General features: G+C 40.6%; 1 protein-coding gene across 1 annotated transcript in view; it reads left to right on the top strand.

Moving 5' to 3' along the window:
- The first annotated feature begins 437 nt into the window (after nt 1-437).
- Nucleotides 438-18,951, top strand: part of ENTREP2 (endosomal transmembrane epsin interactor 2) — an 89,214-nt gene continuing 70,700 nt past the window's right edge. The window contains exon 1 of the mRNA XM_062501564.1: nt 438-677. Within this exon, the coding sequence (XP_062357548.1) occupies nt 438-677 (240 nt within the window). The remainder of the gene's footprint in view (nt 678-18,951) is intronic.

The following is an 18,951-nucleotide window of genomic DNA, read 5'->3' as shown; positions in this document are numbered from 1 at the left end:
CCGCACACAGCCCTCCCCCGCTCCCCTCCCCTCCCGGAGCGGCGGGCGCCGGCCAGCGGGGCTCCCGCGCTCCCCGGCAGCCGCGGCGAGCCGGGCGGCGGGGCTCGGGCGCTCCCCGCTGAGCGCTCCCGGCCGGCGGCGCCGGGGCCGGGGCTGGGCCGGGCCGGGCCGGGCCGGACCGGGGCCGCCCCCGCCGGCGGCTGAGGTTGAGCCGCGCCCGCGCGCTGCAGCCCCGCAGCCCCCCCCCCGCCCGCAGCGGGGACGGGAGGCGGCGGCGGCGGCGGCTGCTGCCCCTCGCCCGCCGTGCCCCGGCCGGGGCCGCGCGGGTCGCCCCGGGCGCAGGGCGGCTCCTCCTCCATGCGGCGCGGCCGCCCGCAGCGCCCGGCTGCCCCGCGGAGCGCGGGGGCGGCGGGAGGCGGCGCGGGGCCGCGCGGAGGATGCCGGCGGGCGGCGGGGCGGCGCGGGGCCCCGGCGGGGCGCGCTCCCTCAGCCCCACCGCGCTGTCCCGCAGCCTGTCCCGCCTGCGCGAGCAGCGCGCCCGCTCGCGGGCCATGCTGGCCCTGGGGGTCACGCAGATGGTGCTCGGATGCCTCATCGTGGCCGTCAGCTTCGCCGCCCTGGCGCTCACCACCTCGGCCCGCGTCCGCCACTCCTGCCCCTTCTGGGCCGGCTTCTCGGTGAGTCGGGGGGCGCGGGCGGGGGGCGCCGGCGCCTCAGGGATGCGCGGCCGCCCGGCAGGTGGGACGCGGGCGGCGATCCCGGGCCTCGGCGCCGTCCCCGCGGTGAGGCGGGCAGGTGAGAGCTCCTCGATCGGCCGCGCCGTGTTCAGCGCGGCTGCGGCGTTTCCCCCAGCCCGGTAGCAGCGCGGTGGCGCTTCCACCTCCCCTTTGGAAGGGCTGGCCGAGGTAGATTGGGTTTTACGAGCAGCGTCGGCTGAAAGTTGGGATGACAAATGAGCCTCTGGCGCTGCCCGTTCTATCGTCGCTGACTTGAGCTCACCTTGAGACGCGGCCGCCGCTCAGGGGCTGGCGCGGTTGCAGATTGAGCCGTGTGGTGCTGGAGGTGACCAGAGCAGACGAGCACGGGAGCAGTGGGAATCGAGGTACGCGCACGGCTCGGGAGAGTCCTGCCGGGGAGAGCGTGAGTGCGCTGGCAGAGCTGGGCAGGGGCAGGGGCAGGGGAGGCTGCTGGTCTGAGGGAAAAGCTTGTTCGTTCTGAACGCATATCGAGGTCGTCCTGATTCCTTTGCGATATCCTTGCTCACTTTCCATTGTGTTCTGCTAGCGTTAAAAAAAAAAAAAAAAAGTTGATAGTCTGACTCAGGTGGTCTCATTTAGTGCGGATCATGAGTGGCTGCGTCTGTGTGTGGGCACAGGGCACACACGGACACGTTAGCACGGTACTGCTTCATGAAAGCTTTTTTCATAAGCAGTGAAATGGGGCTTGACACTTACGAAGAATTAGGCATTTCTGAGAGCGCTGGTAGCAGACTCCATGTCGTTTATGAATATTTGCTCCGTTTAATTTAATGCATTTCCAGTTTCAATTATGTCTCCTCAGCTCTTTTAACGGACCAGAGTTTTCAGCTTCAAACGTGCTTGCTAGAAACCAGAACAGTTAGATAAAATATTTTGGGTTATTCAGTTCTGAGCATGTGGTGGAAATGTTGTAATTTAAAAAAACCCTTCAACTATTTAATATGCTCTTATGCAGAATATTACTTTTTCTTTCTGGGTCTTTCAGAGTAGAAGAGTCATTATTTAGGTATCTTTCTTGATTTTGTTGTATTTTATTCTATGTTTGAAAAAAAATGAGTTTACACTAATAGCACTGATGTTGTATTAGTAATTCTATTGAATTTGATCCTCTGCAAGATAATATGCAATTATTTGTTGTGACAAGATTTGAATTTTAGGTTCAGAATCTGTCTGCTTAATGTGCTACTAAACCAACATGTTAGACAGCCTTTGTTTGTTACCTGGACAGAGTGAGCAGGAATATGCATAACTGCTTGTGGATTCCAGCTACTTTTTCAATAGTACCTTTCCCCCAACTCCTGTGTTCTGTGTGAAAAGACACTTCTGGTAGTTATTGTTATGCTCCCAAGATAGACTGATTTTTCTTGCTGTGGATGCTTTCTACTCTTCTCCCTGTGCAGTGTATTTCACAGAAAATGTGTTTCCCACTTAGATTTCATGCATGCTAGTTGCTCACCAGAGACACCAAACCTGTGATTCCAGCCGGTGGTAGAATGGGTGGGAGGCTCAGAGAATGGCAAGACTGTTGACTGGAAGACCTTGTTTTCCTGTGTTATCAGAACCAGGCAGGTGCACATTGTTTGCTAAGCTAAGAGTTTACGTTTTGAAAAAGTAATTCTGCCTTATACATGACCTGTCTGAGCAGTAGAATAAACTTAGTTTCCTCATAATATCCTTACCTCTAAGCTGCAAGAACTAAGATAAAATAGAACAGTTTTTGAAGCATGATGAGCCCTAAAGAACTTTTTGAAGTTACTTGATTGTGCAGCCTTTTCTAAAAGCACTTTGAGGTATTCAATGAATTTAACAAACTCTAGATATATCATCACTCACAGCTGAAAAATGCTTTTGTGGAAGAGTAACAATCTTCAGCTTGCTTCTGTAATAAACAATTAAATAGCTACAGGTGGGTTTAATCAGTATGAAAGAAAAACAATGGAGCTATGCTCGCCCTCTTTATTTGGTGCCAAAATCAGACACAGATATTCACTGCCTTCACACTACTTCCCCCTCACTTCTTGGAAGTAAATAACGGAGTTGTTTGATACTGAAGTAGCAATTCTATTTTTTTCAGTGATTCTATTTTTTATGTGATATACTGTAGTTCCTAGTCATTAGAAATGCACATCCTAAAAGAGAGTAGTCTTGGTGCTGGTAATTTTCAGAAGTTTTTGACACCAAATGCCCTGTCAGTATAAATGTATGCTGCAAAAATTTAAGTCTTTCAAGTGTTTCTGAAAAGAATTTCCTAGTGTTTGTAACAGTCTAGCTGGTAGAAAAAAAAATAGATTAGGCTGAATATTAGACTCACAGAAAGTTCTGTAATCAAATGCAAGAAAAGGTTCTGATTTCGCACTTTGTTTTTGAAATCAAATCAAGTGACCATATAAGTGAGAGCTTATTTAAAGAACAGGGCACCAAAATCTCCACAAGACTTTGAAGATTTCAGAGCTTATTTTAGCATCATCCCATACGTTAAACTGTTTATCTTCCATACCATCATATTAGGAAGATAAAAAGTATATTCACATATTTTGTATTAAGAATTTTTTATGGTAATTAGTCAGAGCCAACCTCACACTGAGCAGAAGGAAATCTGAGGTTTAGATAAGCAAGTACTGGTTAATTCTCTATATAGGCAGCAGTCATTGGCAAGACCTTGCAATCTGTGTGCTGAAATGCTCGGCAGCTTGTTCCCATTGCAGTTTTCTGAGAAAAGGGTGATTTCTTATTCACATTCTTACAATTGGGTAAAAGAAAATATTTTTTTCATATAAGGGAAATGAGCATAGGTGTCTTTAATCCTGTTAAGAACATGAAGAACAGAGTACAAGCCTCATTTTAATCATGGAAGGATAGGTCTCAAAATAAGGCTGTGCTGGCAGGTCAAATACTTTCATACTGAAAGTATAAGCAGTGACTCTTTGTTTCTCCTGTAGGTCCCTAGTTGCTTGAATGTGAGAAAATATTTGTACCCTCTTTGCCCTTTAGAATGCAAACCATATGCCAGTTTGTAGTGTTGGTTCTGTACATGACCAGATTGAAGGAAATGCTTCTGCTCTGTGTGCCTGATGTTGGTGGTTCCTGTCAGTGTTGGGACAATAGCAAACCACAGGCTAATGGAGCTGTGGCTGTGTGACTGCAAAAGCAAATCTCACTTTGTGAAGTAATTGCTTAAAATTATTTAGAAGTTCGAAGAAAGATGCTTGTCCTGCTATCCCCCATCTTGATCCCAGCAATTTAAGAAAATTACTGGGCTTAATTACAGACCAGAGTTCTCTCTAGTGGAGCAAAGTACTAATAAAACAGTAAATTAAACCATGAGATTAGTCAGGTTTCTAAAATTACTCTGGTGCTAGAAATCTTAGCATGTATTTGCTGTGTAGTCTTCTGTCTCCTCCTTTATGTGTAATTACTTGACAGTCGTTGTGTTCTTGTGTAGAAGTGTGTTGCTGGAAAATCTTGTGATGCCTTTCCTTTTTAATATGTTTCTTCTCAATTGTGCCTCTTTTCGTCCATACCCCATGTTCAGAGCACACCAATTCTTCTGGCTTAAAAGCATCTTTAATGTAGAATGCGTTCAAGGTCCATTACATACGTGCTTTTTTGTGTTCTTTGAAAAAGGGAAGAGATATATAGGGAGTTTGTTGGTGTGAACTCAAACCCAACTTTTCTTTAATGGAAAATGGGAGATATGTTATAGACTTATCTATGCTATTAACTGAGAAAGCTGAATGTAGGAGTCTTTCCTGTATTCTTCTGTGACATTGTACGAAATAGGTTTAAAAACCTCAGGTGATGTTTAAAGGAATTAATTTTCAAAAATTTTTACTTGTCTGTGACCCTGGCTGTTCCTCAAATGCAGCAGGTTGTCCTGGCGTGTTCCTATACAGAATCGTCATTCCTATACAGAATCATTCCTATACAGAATCATACAATAAGGATGACTGGTTAGCAGTTGTGTTTCTGTTCTCCATTTCAGTTAAAGGCTTTTTTTCCCCTTCCTCCTTTCCCCTGTTCTGTCCTCTTTTGGTATTTTCCATTATTGCCTCTGGATGGTCAGGAGGAATAGAGGGATAGTTGTAGCTTGGGGCAATGAGAAGCCTCTCGCGAGCAGCGTGACGGTGAAAGCGAAGAGAAGCTCCTTGAAGAAAAGGAACCTTACTGCTCCTGTTGTGTGACACGGTGTTCACTGAACTGGGACAACCTGTAACACATTTATTTATCTGTCTTGGAGATGATCATTTCATGTCTGGGACTCAAAGGGCAGCTTTCTTGTCCACCTGCTGGTGGACAGGTATAAACAAAACTCTATTTTTATCAGATAGTTTTTCACAAAATGTCCACTGTACTTCTGAGTGTGCTCTATGAGAGCTCTAGATATTCTCTGGGAATATGAGAATGCATAGTATGGGTTGCTTGGTTAACAAACACGGCCTGAGAGCTCAGCCTAGAACATTCTTGAAGGAAACGCTGTTTGGGTGATGTCACCAGATGCCTTCTCTGCAGAGAATTGTTCTAATAGCAGATTTCAAATATCTGTGGACTCATAGCCATGATGATTGGTTTATTGTGGACAATTTGTTATTCTGTGATGGTAGCTACTGGTTCAGAAAATGTTCTATATCTCTAAATAGTCACTTTCAGAATTCTTTTGGAGGAGTTTGTATTGCTGGTTTGGGGATTGGCTAGGTAAAATTTCACACAGAAAAAGTTTTGGGGAGACTTACCAGACCTGTAACGCAGATTATCAAATAGTCAGGTCCAGGGAACAAATGAAACTGATTTCTCTTTGTGGTTGTTGAAGACCTTATGTCTTTCCTGAAAGATGATGCATCCACACACTAGGACAGTTACTTTGCAGTTTCTTGCTTCAATTTGATGTTTTTTTTTTCCCTTTCCTTCTCTGTTAGTCAGGGCTTTGAATTGTAGTCTCTGGAAGGAAGTCTACTGTCTGGAACTTTGTGTCTCAGGAAGCCTGCTAGGGATGTGTGTTGCTGGTACAATGTTGGTAAAGAAAATACCAATGTCACCTGCACAGGCTCGCTTCTCACCTTCATAGAATTGATGAAGATTGCAATGTGTCTTGTCTAGGTGGTGGATCATTAATAATTTGATTAGCATTCTTGGTTTGTACATCCTGACAATATTATGTGACAGACAAAAAACCCAAAAACATCCAACCCAGAAAACCCATGAAGCTGTTAATAGATGCCAGTTAAAACTTGTGGCATTGGTACACAAGAAGAGATCATACAAGTCATAGATCATAAGAACTGAGAAGCCTTGGGTGCATCCTCTGTGCTTTATGAAGTCTGTGGTCAGGCAGGGCTTTGGAACAGGGCATTCACAGGTGAGAATGTTGTTTCCATATCGTGATGGAATGATGGCAAATCAGATGGCTGGAGCATGGAACAGTTAGAAAGATGATAGTGTTCCTTTTGAATTCTTTGAAGTGTGCATGGTAAAATAACTGTTTGTAGCTTCCTGAGGATTTGGGGCTAAGTACAACCTTGAGATTTTTTATCTCCAGTGCACTAGAGAAGAGCAGACTCAGGGAAGGAAATATTATTTGTTTCATGAGGCACATCAGCTGTAACTGCTTCTGAGAATGTCCTGTTGCCTTAGCCTTAAGAGCAATGTAATTTTAAAACTTCCTGTGTTACAGGAAAGAGTAATGGACTAAAGCAAGGATAATTGTGATACGAAGCAGGAGGTATCCAGTCTGTAGGGGGAAAATAGCATCATTTTTATTAATCCTGTATTATTATAAGTGACCTGTATTCTGAAGTCTTTATTTTTCTGTAGACAGCCAGACTACAGAGTAACAATATTACCTTGAGTAAGTCATCTTACTGTTGTCAGCATACAGTTTTTAGTTAGTTTGTTGTGGGTTTGTTTTTGGTTTTGTCTGTAGCAGAAAGACAAGTTTATGTCTCAGTGTCGAGTCTTTCATGGGTCTGGGTCTTCAAAGAGAGGAAAGCAGTTTTTGGTTGCTGTGAAATTGTTTATTGTAGGAATAGTCTTGAAGGCAAAGAGTTCAGGAGTATTAAAGTCCATGCTAAAGCTTCCTAGCATAAGAGTCCTGGGCAGCAGTAGCAACAGCAGCTCCCTCCCTTCCCCATTTCTTCTTCTCTTCCTCTTCTCTCACCCCAATACAGGGGATTTTATTCATAAATAATCCAATGAGCTAAAATCATGATTCTAAAACATTCTTCCTACACCTGTCAGAACTTAATTCTAAAGTACTAAAGTAGTGTCAGTTCTTACACGTAGTTTATGCATATAGTTCTATCTATTCACATAAATGGTTCTGCCTGTTTTATCTAGAAATGCAAGCAATATTCTGCTATGTTTTCATTGTGTCTGGAGCTAAGTTACTGAACTTTAGGGCTTTTAATTCTCTTAAGGCACTTAAAGTATATTCCAATATACTTAAAGCTAAAACTTAAAGTTCTGCTTTATGTCTGTGTGGCTTAATATATTTTAATTCCTTTAAAGGCTTTAATTCAATTCCTGCATTCTTTTTTCTCTCTGAGGGACTTAGATTTTTATACACTTCTATTTTATACACTCCAACATCAGAGTCTCTTTAGGAATTCCATGTTTTTCCTGGATGCTGGTTGTCCTTTCCAGCCATTTTTTTATGCTGGAAATGGAGGAGCATTTGCTGTAAAAGACAGCAAATACTGCCCAGGAACTTAGGAGAACTAGCTGTGGGAAACAGGTAAAACTGAGAAACCTGGACAGAGTTTCCACAAGTACCCTGGTGGAAGTGGGAATTTCTGAGGTCAATAATCCAGTTATTTGTAGCTGCTGAACTTATTACACCTTCAGTTTAGTAGTGTGTTGTGACTTACTAAAGGAATGTTGTTAATTATCATGCTTAATTAGCTGTTCTTTCACAGTTCATTTTTGTGCTCATCCCATGCCTTCTGGGATCCAAGGGCAGGACAGATAATGGGACTCTGTAAGGTGTGAACTGTGTGAAAATACGTAAATTACAGGAGGGTAACAATTTCAGTGGTGTATTTAGAGAAAGATGCTCTTCTAGAAGCAGGTGGTGTGGTCATTACCTCATCTCTTTGGGAGCAACCATATTGCTTTGAAGGAGTGCTATGCAAATGTGACAAACCTACGGAAATTTATAATTGAGGAATATTTATACATCCAGGGCATCCTAACCTACATGTAGGCAACATTTTAAGATCAAAATGCCCTTAAGCTTAGTCTTCCATTTCTGCAAAAGTCACAGAATGACTGCGTCTACCCCATAAACAGAGGCTACAATCTGCTTATAAGGACACTGTGTTGATAATTCCTGCAACATGTCTTGCTTGTGCCGTTTGCCACTTCAGTCCTGCCCCCGGGATACTCTATCATTGTTATTTTTGGTGGTCTGTGGATGTGTCCATATCAGTGTTCTGGTTCTGGTGGTGTGTGTGCTCCCACTCACTGTTCCTGCGCACCAGGAGCAATCTCCGAGCACGCGGACTCCGCTCCTGAGGGGTTAAATGAAGCCAAAGATGAGCTGTAAGTGCACAGTGAATGAAATCTGACTGCTGGGAGGAATGAGCTGCCTGGGCCAGGGTAGAGCCTTCTGAAGGTCACTCAGCCATTGAGTGCATGGTGTGGATGCTCTCAAGACTAGATGCTTTTGCAAACAGATTTGCTCAAGTTCCATTTGCTCTTTGGCAGTTCGGGTGAAACCTGTAAGGCCAATCTGAAAGCTCCTGTACTGTTCAGAGGATGTGAACTCCCTACAAATTACTGGAAATGCTTTGTGCTGGGCAGAATTTCCCTCCATCCTGGTTACATCTACACTGGTAGTTTGATGCAGGTCTGCAGATTAAAATAGCCAGTTCTGAGGAGCAGATGCCAGTGCTTGGTGTGTTACTTTTAAGGGTCTTGAGTAGGTGGAGTACTTTTGAGCTAATTTGCAGTAAATGAAAAATACTTATTTGAATTACTGCTGCATTGCTTATAATGAGACACTGTTTTCTGATAGATTGTGATTAAAAAGCCAAAGGAATAATTTCCACAATATTTTAAAAAGTTTAGAATTGTTTGGTTTTATTATTTTCATATTCCAATAAAAATGAGGAAATGTAAGCACGTTAAAGTACACACGTTTTTGGCTTAAAGGAGGCAAACTGAATTTAACTCTTGGGATTTCTGAGCTTGATTTAAACATGGATAGTTGAAAAAGCAGCACAGTTTTAAACTTTGGGGTCTGATTTACAAAGTAGGAGTTACTCTTCTTTGCAAACTTGCTTTCAATTTTGAATATGAACTTTCTTCCTTTCTAGAAACCGTCATCATGATTAATTTCTGTTCTGCAGAACCAGCAAATAACGTCCTCACTGATAGCTATACTGATTTATTTCTTTCACTTGCAAAGAGTCAATCTCAGCAGAATTATTTTCATGTGTGGGATATAATGTTCTTATGCGGTTTGGGGTTTTTTTGCTACTGTTTTAGCAGAAAAGAGCATGGTTTAATCTGAAGATCTTAGATCAGTGTTCAGTGCCAGGCGTGATAAAAATAGGTGGTTTTAAACTGAACACACTTAATCCAGAGGCACTGAGAGAATAAACATGTAGCTTTACGCTGTCACTTTTGTATTCACTCTCTTCAGAGAAGAAACTTTTTTTCATCTGTGTGGAAAATTGTGTTTGCAGCTATTTTTCAGATTTGTGACAGATTTTTTTTGTCTGCTGAAGAAATTAAGATTACTCTCTAGTTAAGAAAAAAAAAACAAACAAAACCACCAAACCAAACAAGTATTGAACTTTCAATGTAAAGAGCCAAGGGACAACAGAATTTATCAGTAATAAACACAAGTCATTATCCCACTATTAATGCATTCTGGTGAGTGTGGTTCTATCAGACAAGTTAAACTCAAGTTTTCCTTTTTTATAGCAATGAAAGCATTTGTTGACTAATGCTGCTAAACTAAGAGGTTTTCAAGTTCTGGCTCTGTAAGCAATCATCAAGAACTTTGATGGTGCTGGGAACATGTGTGACTGCTATGTCATTCTGAAATAACATTGGTAGAAAGTGGTTTTGTCATATCTTGAAAGTAGCTGTAGTTCAAACAAATTTTATCTTTCTGGAGGCTAAATGCAAAACCTTTTGAAAACTTGTGAAATATATGGCTAAAAAAAAAAAGAAAAAAATACACTCTCCAGTGCAAAGGCTCCTGTCCTGTGTCTGTGCTGACATGAAGGGAAGTCAGTCTGTTTTATGTGACTCAGGTCAGACTCTCAAACTATAGACTGGACTCTTTACATGTTCCCACTTAAACAGAAATTTTCGGGGGGGGGGGGTGGGGGGTGTAAGACCACTCACACATTCTTGTGGCAAGTTTCAATATTTATGTTTCTGAACTGAAATTAAAAAATGCAATTAGAAAACTCTTAATGAAAGTGTGGGATCTTTAGATGAAGGACAGACGAGCTTACTCTTGCTTGCCTATACAGACATGATTTGTATCTGAAAGATTGTCTGTTGCAGATGGGATTGTCTGTCCAACAAATGTATGCTGTTGTAGTCCTTTCTTGAAAATTGCTCTCCAAAAAGCAGTTTGTTCAAGAAGTGCCACATTGGAGTTTTCATTTTGCAATGGTTTTAAACACAATAGAGTGTTCATGTGAAATAAATTTTCGTTATAGGTAAAAAGGGAGCATCAAAAAAGAATATTTGAGTCTGTCACAAATATTTGGTTATAAAGGATACTAGAAAAACATTGACTTAGGGAATGGAGATTTCTTTAGACTTATCAGGGTGTTAAAAATAATTTTCATGTTCAGAGTAACATTAAAACCAGGACAAAACAAGCCACAAAACACCGCTGGATTGGGGGGATGGGGAAGGAAGAAAAAGACATGTAGGATAATGGCTCGTGCCCTTGAGACACATTGTCATTGTGTCTGTAATTGCAGGACTCCCTTAGAGCTGCAGCACATGATTTCACTGGTGCATCTCTGCCACTCCTACCACAGAAGCTGCTGCATGGAACCAGAGAATAGTGAGGGCAGGACAGATGGGGTGGCAGGTGCACTTTGCCTGATAATGCTGCACACTTTGGGTAAGATGTTAACAACTTGTCCAGGTGGCCTTTTATGCATAAACCAGCAATGGTTGTCCTTTCAGAAGGACAGAAGTAATGTTATGGTAGGTAGGAGTCAGATTTAATGTATGCACTTAAGTCCTTCACATAACCAATTCTTCACATTTGTTCTGGTACAAGAGGGGACATTAGCTTTTTTAAGGAGCTCCTAACACGGTGCACCTTTTGTCCTGTTTATTCTTGTGTGACATATATAGTTCTGGGCCTAAGGAATTTATAATAACTTAGAATTAGAATTACTTCTTTTCCTCTCTTAAAAATTTTCCTTCGTTCCTTACAAAATTTGGAATAAACCTTCACAGTTGGACCATACTTTGAGATCCTGTGAAATATCATTACAATAAGTAGTAACTAGCAACAATACTAAAACATTGCTACCTGTTTTTGAGGTTGATGTCAATTCAGTAAATATTTTCTTTCCTAAGTAGTTAAGTCTTCAATGCAACTTTTCCTTTGAGCTTTTCAGATACTCACACGGTGGTTTGACAGACTCATTTCTCTTGGTATGTAATATTTGCCTTTTGAGTGGAGAAGAACCTTTACTGTAAAAGCAATAATGACAGCACAAACAATAAAGTGTTGTAGGGCTAATAAGGATAACCAATATCAGACCAATATCTGGTGGCATTTGGTGTGCACTAGAGACCATGTGCTCATCTTCCTTCACCAACCTTCCTGTGAATCAAGTGTCTGAAAGACTGAATATCAAACCAGCTCTTTGGAAAAGTGGTCCCTGGTGCCAATACCTGTCAGTCCTGGGTGAGGATTGTCTGAAGAGTTCAGTCATACCCATCTTTGGTCTGTGAACCTAAAGTAATAGGCAGGAAGGCAGAAGGAAGCAAAACCATTATCTACTTTTTTGACCCTGTACCTTCCCCTGCAGCAATGCCCTTTTTGCTTTTGGGACTAAAATTCATCACTAGGCAAATTGTAATGTTCCTTCCACTTGATAGTTCCTTCTCATGTCCTGACAGTTTAAAAACTTGCCTTTCAGTATGAATTGTTTGGGGTTAGCTTGAGGTTTTGCCTCAATCAGCTGTTTTGGTTCCTAATGATGGAAGTAATTATCTTGTTAATTAACTTATTTTGAAAAATTAGAGAACTTAAGAAATAATGGGTAAAAAAGGAGTCAGTTTGAGAGTTACAGTTAATTTTCAATCTTGACTATTTCTGCAACAAGCAATTTTTAAAAAAATTTTGGAGGTTATTTTGGGATTCTGAAGAGTTCTTCCCTTCATCAATGATTTGATTTATATAACATCAATGAAACAAGATAGGTCTGTGAGGAATTTTACCCATGTAAAAGTAATTCTATGCACTAACATTTAGAGCTCCTGGAAAATAAAAATCGATTAGATTTTTTTTGTCTATAGTTAGGTATATTACATTTAGGAACTATATGGGAGTCCCCAAGCAATATATTTCCTTGGATCTACTGTATTTGACTTAATCAAGAAAAATAATCTGGTGCCAAATTGAATGCTCTAGTAATGAGCTGTAGCCCAAATTCTTGAGAACTAGATCATTTAGAAATTAGAGCAATGTTTTAAACAATATTTCCCTGATTCAGAAATGTCTAAAAATACTTCTGGTGTCTTGTGTCTGTCTGTTAACCATATAACTTCAAAAATGTTAGGCTTCCTTCACCTCCAGCCTAAGTGCCTCAGTAATCAGTGTTTTGGCCACTTTAGCTGTTATTGATGTAATTCTTGTGTAGAGTTCAAGAAGGTAAATGAGACCAGTGCTAAGAGCAGCTTTTTTGCAGCTTTTTTTTTTTTAGTTCGGGGTAAAACATCACAGAATACATGAAAATGATCTGTTTAGGCAGTAAGTTCCATCCTTAGGCAAGAGTGGAAGGGAACAGCTGGGGAGTGCCCAGCTGCTGCAGAGCTGTCCCTGAGCTTCAGCTGTCAGCATGGGCAGGAGCCCAGCCCCTGCTCCCTTGGGACCCTGCAGGAGCAGCCAGAGGTGGGCTCTGTGTTACCTTGACTCCTGCCTCGCTGCCAGCTCAGCAGCACGAAACGAAGCTGATGGAGGTGAAGTCCTGGCTCACGGCCCAGACCATAGAACATACCAAAGGTGAAGAGGATGTGAAGAGCTTATACTTAAAAAATAATCTGAGGCTTTGCAAAGTGTTCTGTTTTCTGAAAGCAGAAAATTCAACAGTCAGTGTAATTATGTTTGTTAGAAGCCCACAAGCAGCCTGTGGATTAGCAGTAAGGCACAGTGATTACATTAATCAGTGGACTCTTGTGGAAATGAGAGGTTTAATGGTATATATGCATGTAATGATACTTTGGATGAAGTAAAAAAAAAAACTTTCTGAGATCACCCTGAAGAAGATGAAAAATTACAATTTTACAAACAGATCTGCAAAAAAGGATTCCCTTATTTTCCTATTAAATTGTCGGTGAATAGCTTGAGAAAAACAAGGTAGGCTTGTATATGAAAGAAGGTGGTTTCTCTAGCATGGAAAAAGATAACCTCATATAGCTATTTTAGTTACAAAGTTATAGTTGGATGGAGTATGGTTTAATGGTTTTCTCAGAAGCAGGCAGTAACTTCAGTGTAAGGCAATAAAATGTATTAAAAATCAATGTATTTGGTGTCTGTTAAAGAATACTTTGGTCATTTCACTGGGAGAAGTGTTTGCTTCCCCAGCTGCCACTTGAAATGCCTGAGCAGTGGGAAGATGAGAATAAGCAAATAGCGTGTAGACAAGATTCACACCTCCTCAATCCCTAAAGAACTTTCTGAAGAAATGTTCTCTCCGTTCCCTCTGTGTTTCCACATCTGACAAATGATGATCTGTTACTTTAGTAAGCTCTAAATATGCCCTACCATTGGATAACAAAGTTGTACAAACATGCTGAGAGAACTCTAATAAACATAATAGTGATGAATCGTTCTTGCCCTTCTTTGCCTGAGAAATTAAAACTTTTCTATCTTAACCTACCCATGTTTTGAAAAAACAACTAGAGCATGCTGCAGGGACAATGAATTCTGTCATTTCACTGACCCAGTGGTCTGTAAGAAGGCTTTAAGGAATGTGCTAGCAGACAATGCAAGGAATATTTCCTAGAAATCTAAAATTGTAATAGTAGCATTAGTCGAGGTATAGGTTCACAGTTTAGAATCCTGTGGAATAGCAAACGTATAGAAGTAACCCTCTTAAATATAAATGGAAATTCTGCACGGGTATTTACTTTTTGTTGTTGGTTTTGGTTTTTGTTAATTTGTTTGGGTTTTTTTTGTGTGTGTGTCTTTTTTTTTTTTTTTTTTTTTTTTTTTTGCTTAGTGGGGATTTTTTTTTTGGTCTAGTTTTTTTTTTTTGGGGGGTGTTTTTAATATATATTGTGGGGATTTTCTAATACGGCGTTGAAACAAACTAGAGCAAGGTAAGCTGACAGCTGATCTTTCAAGGATGTACTGCCTGTAGGGGTTGGTTTGTTTGTTTGTTTGTTTTCTTACAAAATGGAGGTCAGTTATTCAGGAGGGAAAAAAAGTGAGAGCCAGAAAATTCCTTTACTTGATGAGGTAATAATATCACAATCTTGACAGTAACCTTTCTGTGTGCAGAAGTGAGGGTCTCCAATTCCTGTATCGAGCAGCTGGGGTCTGTGCCCTGGTGCTTTTGTCAGATTGCCTTGGCTCCCAGCTCACAATAATCTTTGTTCTTGAATGCAGCCACCAAGTGTCCCTTCCATCAGTAAATTCAACACCTCCTGGTTTTCTGTCATGTTCTATAGAGCTGTGAGCCCTTCCACTGCTCTCTCTCATTTAGCTCCTTCGTGGAAATGTTGATCAGACGAAAGTTTGCAGAATCCGATTGATTCTTGACTGAGAGTAAAGAATGGTTAAATATGATGTGTAGTTTTTTAACTGGTTATGCATTCACCATGGGGAAACAACCAAAACTAAACCCAACAAAAGAAACGTAAACCAGGAAGCATTAAATTGTAAATGATCTTAATAATGTTCCTTCTACTTTTGTTGTATGAGGAAGGGAAGAAACATTGCAGTCATGAAGTTAGTGCTTACAGTGTATGATGGGGAGGACCAGATTATTTAGTGGTCAGAATTGTCTTCTACCAATAGAATTGTCTCCTCCTGCACCAACACGGGTAAAAGGCTGACTTCCAAACAACACAGCTTTGCTAAGGGTGTGAAAGTAATGTCCCCGAATGAAAATGGAATCAAGCTTGAGAAAAAGCATTGTGGAGGTGATGTTTGTGATTAGGAAGATACTTGGAGTCTTCTCCAAGTTTGTTAAATAGTATAATGGTGCTTCCTGGGCTGGATAGGCTGCTTAAGTGCAGGCTTGCATTTGAAAGCTGCAAATCACAAGTGTGATCAGTGATGAAAGAATAAGGAAAAGGCTGCTACTATAATCTCAAAGAAACTTCCAGAAGATTAAAAGAAATATTTTTGAACAGTGATCACAATTAACATTATCTTCATTGGTTCTAATTAACTGCCAGAAAAATGATCTTCCTTTCTGACAGGATTTTTTTTTTCATTTGCCCCAGAATATCCTTCTGATTCTTATCAAGAAATTTATTTGACAGAAATAAAAATTCAATCATCAAAAACTAGTTATAGAAAAAAATCTTAACAGCTGTGTTATAGCAAAAGGACGTTGAAGTAAATTAACAGGGCAAGTAAGCCTGACATGGACTCTAAAATAGCACCAAAGGCTGATTGTTTTTCTCTGTATATCATTTCATCATGGACACAAGCTATTTTGCACTTCATAGACTCAGATGGTAAGACTTAGGAGTTTTACTGGCATAAGTCTGTATTGTGAGTAGATTTTTCTCCTCTTTTCTTTTTTTTTTTTTTTTTTTTTTGTTCTTCTCCTTCCTGTGCTGTTTTGTTGGGTTTTTTTTCTTTTCCTGCAGCCTAGTGCCCTGCATGAATTTAATACCTGATGGTGTGTAACTAACTGGGCAGCAGCAGTAGCTTAGCAACATCAGCTAGTGCTGGTGCCAAAGAACAGGGTTGGCTTTCATCATTTTAAAATGCCAGCTGGTCCTTTAATAGTCTTTCTATATTTAGAGACTAATTGATAATTGTGTTTTAACTTGTAGACCTGGGCTTGATTTCACCATTAAAGTGTTTGATAAAGAATTTGGGAGTCTCAGAAGTTTTAACTGTAGTCATTGATGCAAGATGTAAGAAGGGCATGGTAGTAACTAAATCCCCGAGTGAGATACTTGGTGATGGAGAGTACAGAGAAATCTCCCTTGCTTGCAATTCACTGTAAGTGCACAAGCAAAGCTGCCTAAATGTACCAAAGAAGTGGTAGAATGCATTCCCTGAGAATTATGATGTTCTCTTGATAAATAGTACTGTCCAATAAATACATGGAATTTTTAAGATAAACAAATTAGAAAATAAATTAGCATTACAAACCTATTCTGATGCTGTGCTTGTATGTATGCACACATAAAATAAAACATCAAGAATGTATTTTTTTCAGAAATTATAAAATTATAAGAATGTGTACCTGGCATGGGTCTCAACAGCTAATCTACTCTGTTTTAACTGTGAGACCCATCTATAAAACCAGCATCTCCAGCTGAGTGTTTAGATGTTCCTAAAGTTAGGTAATAAAGGAAACTGTGTAAGCTTTATTACATCTTCCAGCTCTTAACTACTGTGCTAGCATGAATCTCATACATTTACTTTATATATCCTAATACGGAATATAAATTTTTTTATGCAAGCTAAGCTTCTGATAAGTTTTGATTTGTATGTGGTGGACACAAGGGCAAATTATTTGCTATTAATATTATTAATATTCGTTGCTATTAATTTGTTGAGGTTTTTTAACCTACCAGAAAAATGCTACTGTTCTTTAGCCTGGGTAAACCATACAGAACTTTCTAACCTCAGTTATAAGTAGTTTTCAAAATCTCTTTGCATCTTTATTTCTGACCTACATTCTCTACAGTATTTGGGTATATTTAATAAAATGTGGGCAAGCTGGGCAGAGCATTCTTGCTGAGAATCTTCACCAGTGTGTACTGCAGCAGAATGGATACTGTGCCATTGGTATGTGTGACACTCCTGCAGATTTGTTCCCAGATGCTGTCTGTGTCCCTGTGTTCCTCTGTCCCTTTCTTATTTATATTCTGATTCCTGGTTAAACTAATCCTCAAGTCATTTTCTGCAGTTTTCCCATTTTTGACAATTAGGGCCCCTTATGTACTGAAGTATTAATACCTTACTTCTCTCGAGTTTGTTACTTTTCAGCAGTTACAGCATCCTCGTTTGCAAACATCTTTTAATTTCCTCTTTGAAATACTAGCTTTTCAAGGTTCTTAGGTTGGTTGTGGTACCAGCATGTGTCCCAACGTCAGGTCATGAGTGGATGGTTATCTCAGTGTGTCTCCACAGAGGTGTTTGGGTTGAGATGTGCACTTTCAGAATGAATTATGCACACAGGGCTTTGATTCATCTTCTGGAGCTCTCTGAGCTTGCTGACTGGATAACACTAAACTGGAAAGTATGCTTCCACAGCATCTCTAATGCTGCCTGTCTCTGGATGGGCATTTAAATCCGTGGGCTCAGACTAGAGCTGGATCTTGTTTCCAAAGGCTTAACAAAAAAACCAAAATACACCCCAGCTAACAACAAAAAACTCAACAAAACCCCCACACCCTACTGCAAAAAAAGAAAAAAAAGAAAAAAAAAGAAAACAAACCCAAACCAAAATGAACCAAGCAAACAAAACCACAAGCAAACAAACCCCCAGAACCAGTGAGCCAGAACAAGCCCTGCCAAAGAAGCCATACTCCAGAGCTGGGGATGGGGGGGATGTTGGCTTCCCCGGAGCGTCTGTTCCCTCGGCAGCTCAGTTGCTGCTGGCCTGCGCTGCCCGTGGGTGCAGACACTGTTAAAAACATTGTTTTGGTAAGCTGCACGCGCTCCCCGTGCCGGTCCCACGGAACATAGCTTTTGGAGGGGTGGAAACTCTTAGGTTATAGCTGGGGATTTGGGTGGGTCTGGTGCCACTCTGTGGTGCTGTGTGTTTCAATAGGTCATGCCTAGTTGAAGGGCTCAAATTAGTCTCAGGGGTTTTTTACTAATTCTGATTTACATTTGTACCCCGAGTCTTTTAAAAACGTTGAATAACTCATCGTAGCTGCTGTTTTTTGAAAAAAAAACCTTAAAATGTATTTTCCATGAGGAAGATTGGAGAATTTTTCATGAGAGGAGCTTTCCTGATAACTAATGGACAAGTCTTGTGACTTTGTGTTGCTAGAAGAAGCTTTACATGTCCCTCTTTGGTTTCAGCCAATTTTCTTTCTGGTTTAGTCCCTACGTGTTCCTCTTGCCATGCTGTAATACTCTGACAGTCTCTGGTTCATTAGAGCTGCTTTTGGTAGTAGGTGTAATAGCTGTCACTGAAATGATTTTTTAATAAGTATGTAGGATGTTTCATGTTTGTAAATCTGCCAGTTATTAACAGTTGCACATGTTTTCTCATTCAATTCTCTCTCTTATTGTTCCTCAGAGGAAGTACTGTACAAATACTTGGAGAAAATTGCTTTCTGTTGTGTTTATATAACGCTGCTAAAAGGATTTATGAATTGGAAGCCAGCACTATGCAACTCAAGTCATGTTTGATGAACTATAACAGAAAATTACTTTGAATATTTAATAGTTTTCTAGTTAAAAGTCTTCTGGTTTAGTTTTAAAGGTATTTGGTTACTGACAGGTAAGTGGTATTGTAAAATCATAAATGTACATAGTTTGTCATTTTCAGGAGAAGGAAAAATGAAGATTCTCATTTTCAGAGTAATTTAGAAGTATTAATTATTGTGATTTCCTGTTAGTGTTGAATCTTATTTGCTTCATCTGCTTTGAAAATTCAAGGCTAGGACTGTATTCCAACTAATATCAAGGTTTGATTTGTTAGTGATTTCTTTTCATATATGAGGTGGACATGCATTTTACAGCTTAAAAATGACAAGCCATAACAGCATACAGAAAGATAGTTTACTGCCTCCCTGTCGAAACACTAAATGCACAATAAAAAACATGGTTTTAGTT

The sequence above is a fragment of the Cinclus cinclus genome, chromosome 13 (genome assembly GCF_963662255.1).
Source record: "Cinclus cinclus chromosome 13, bCinCin1.1, whole genome shotgun sequence".
NCBI lineage: Eukaryota > Metazoa > Chordata > Aves > Passeriformes > Cinclidae > Cinclus > Cinclus cinclus.
This window is presented reverse-complemented; position numbering and strand designations above follow the sequence as displayed.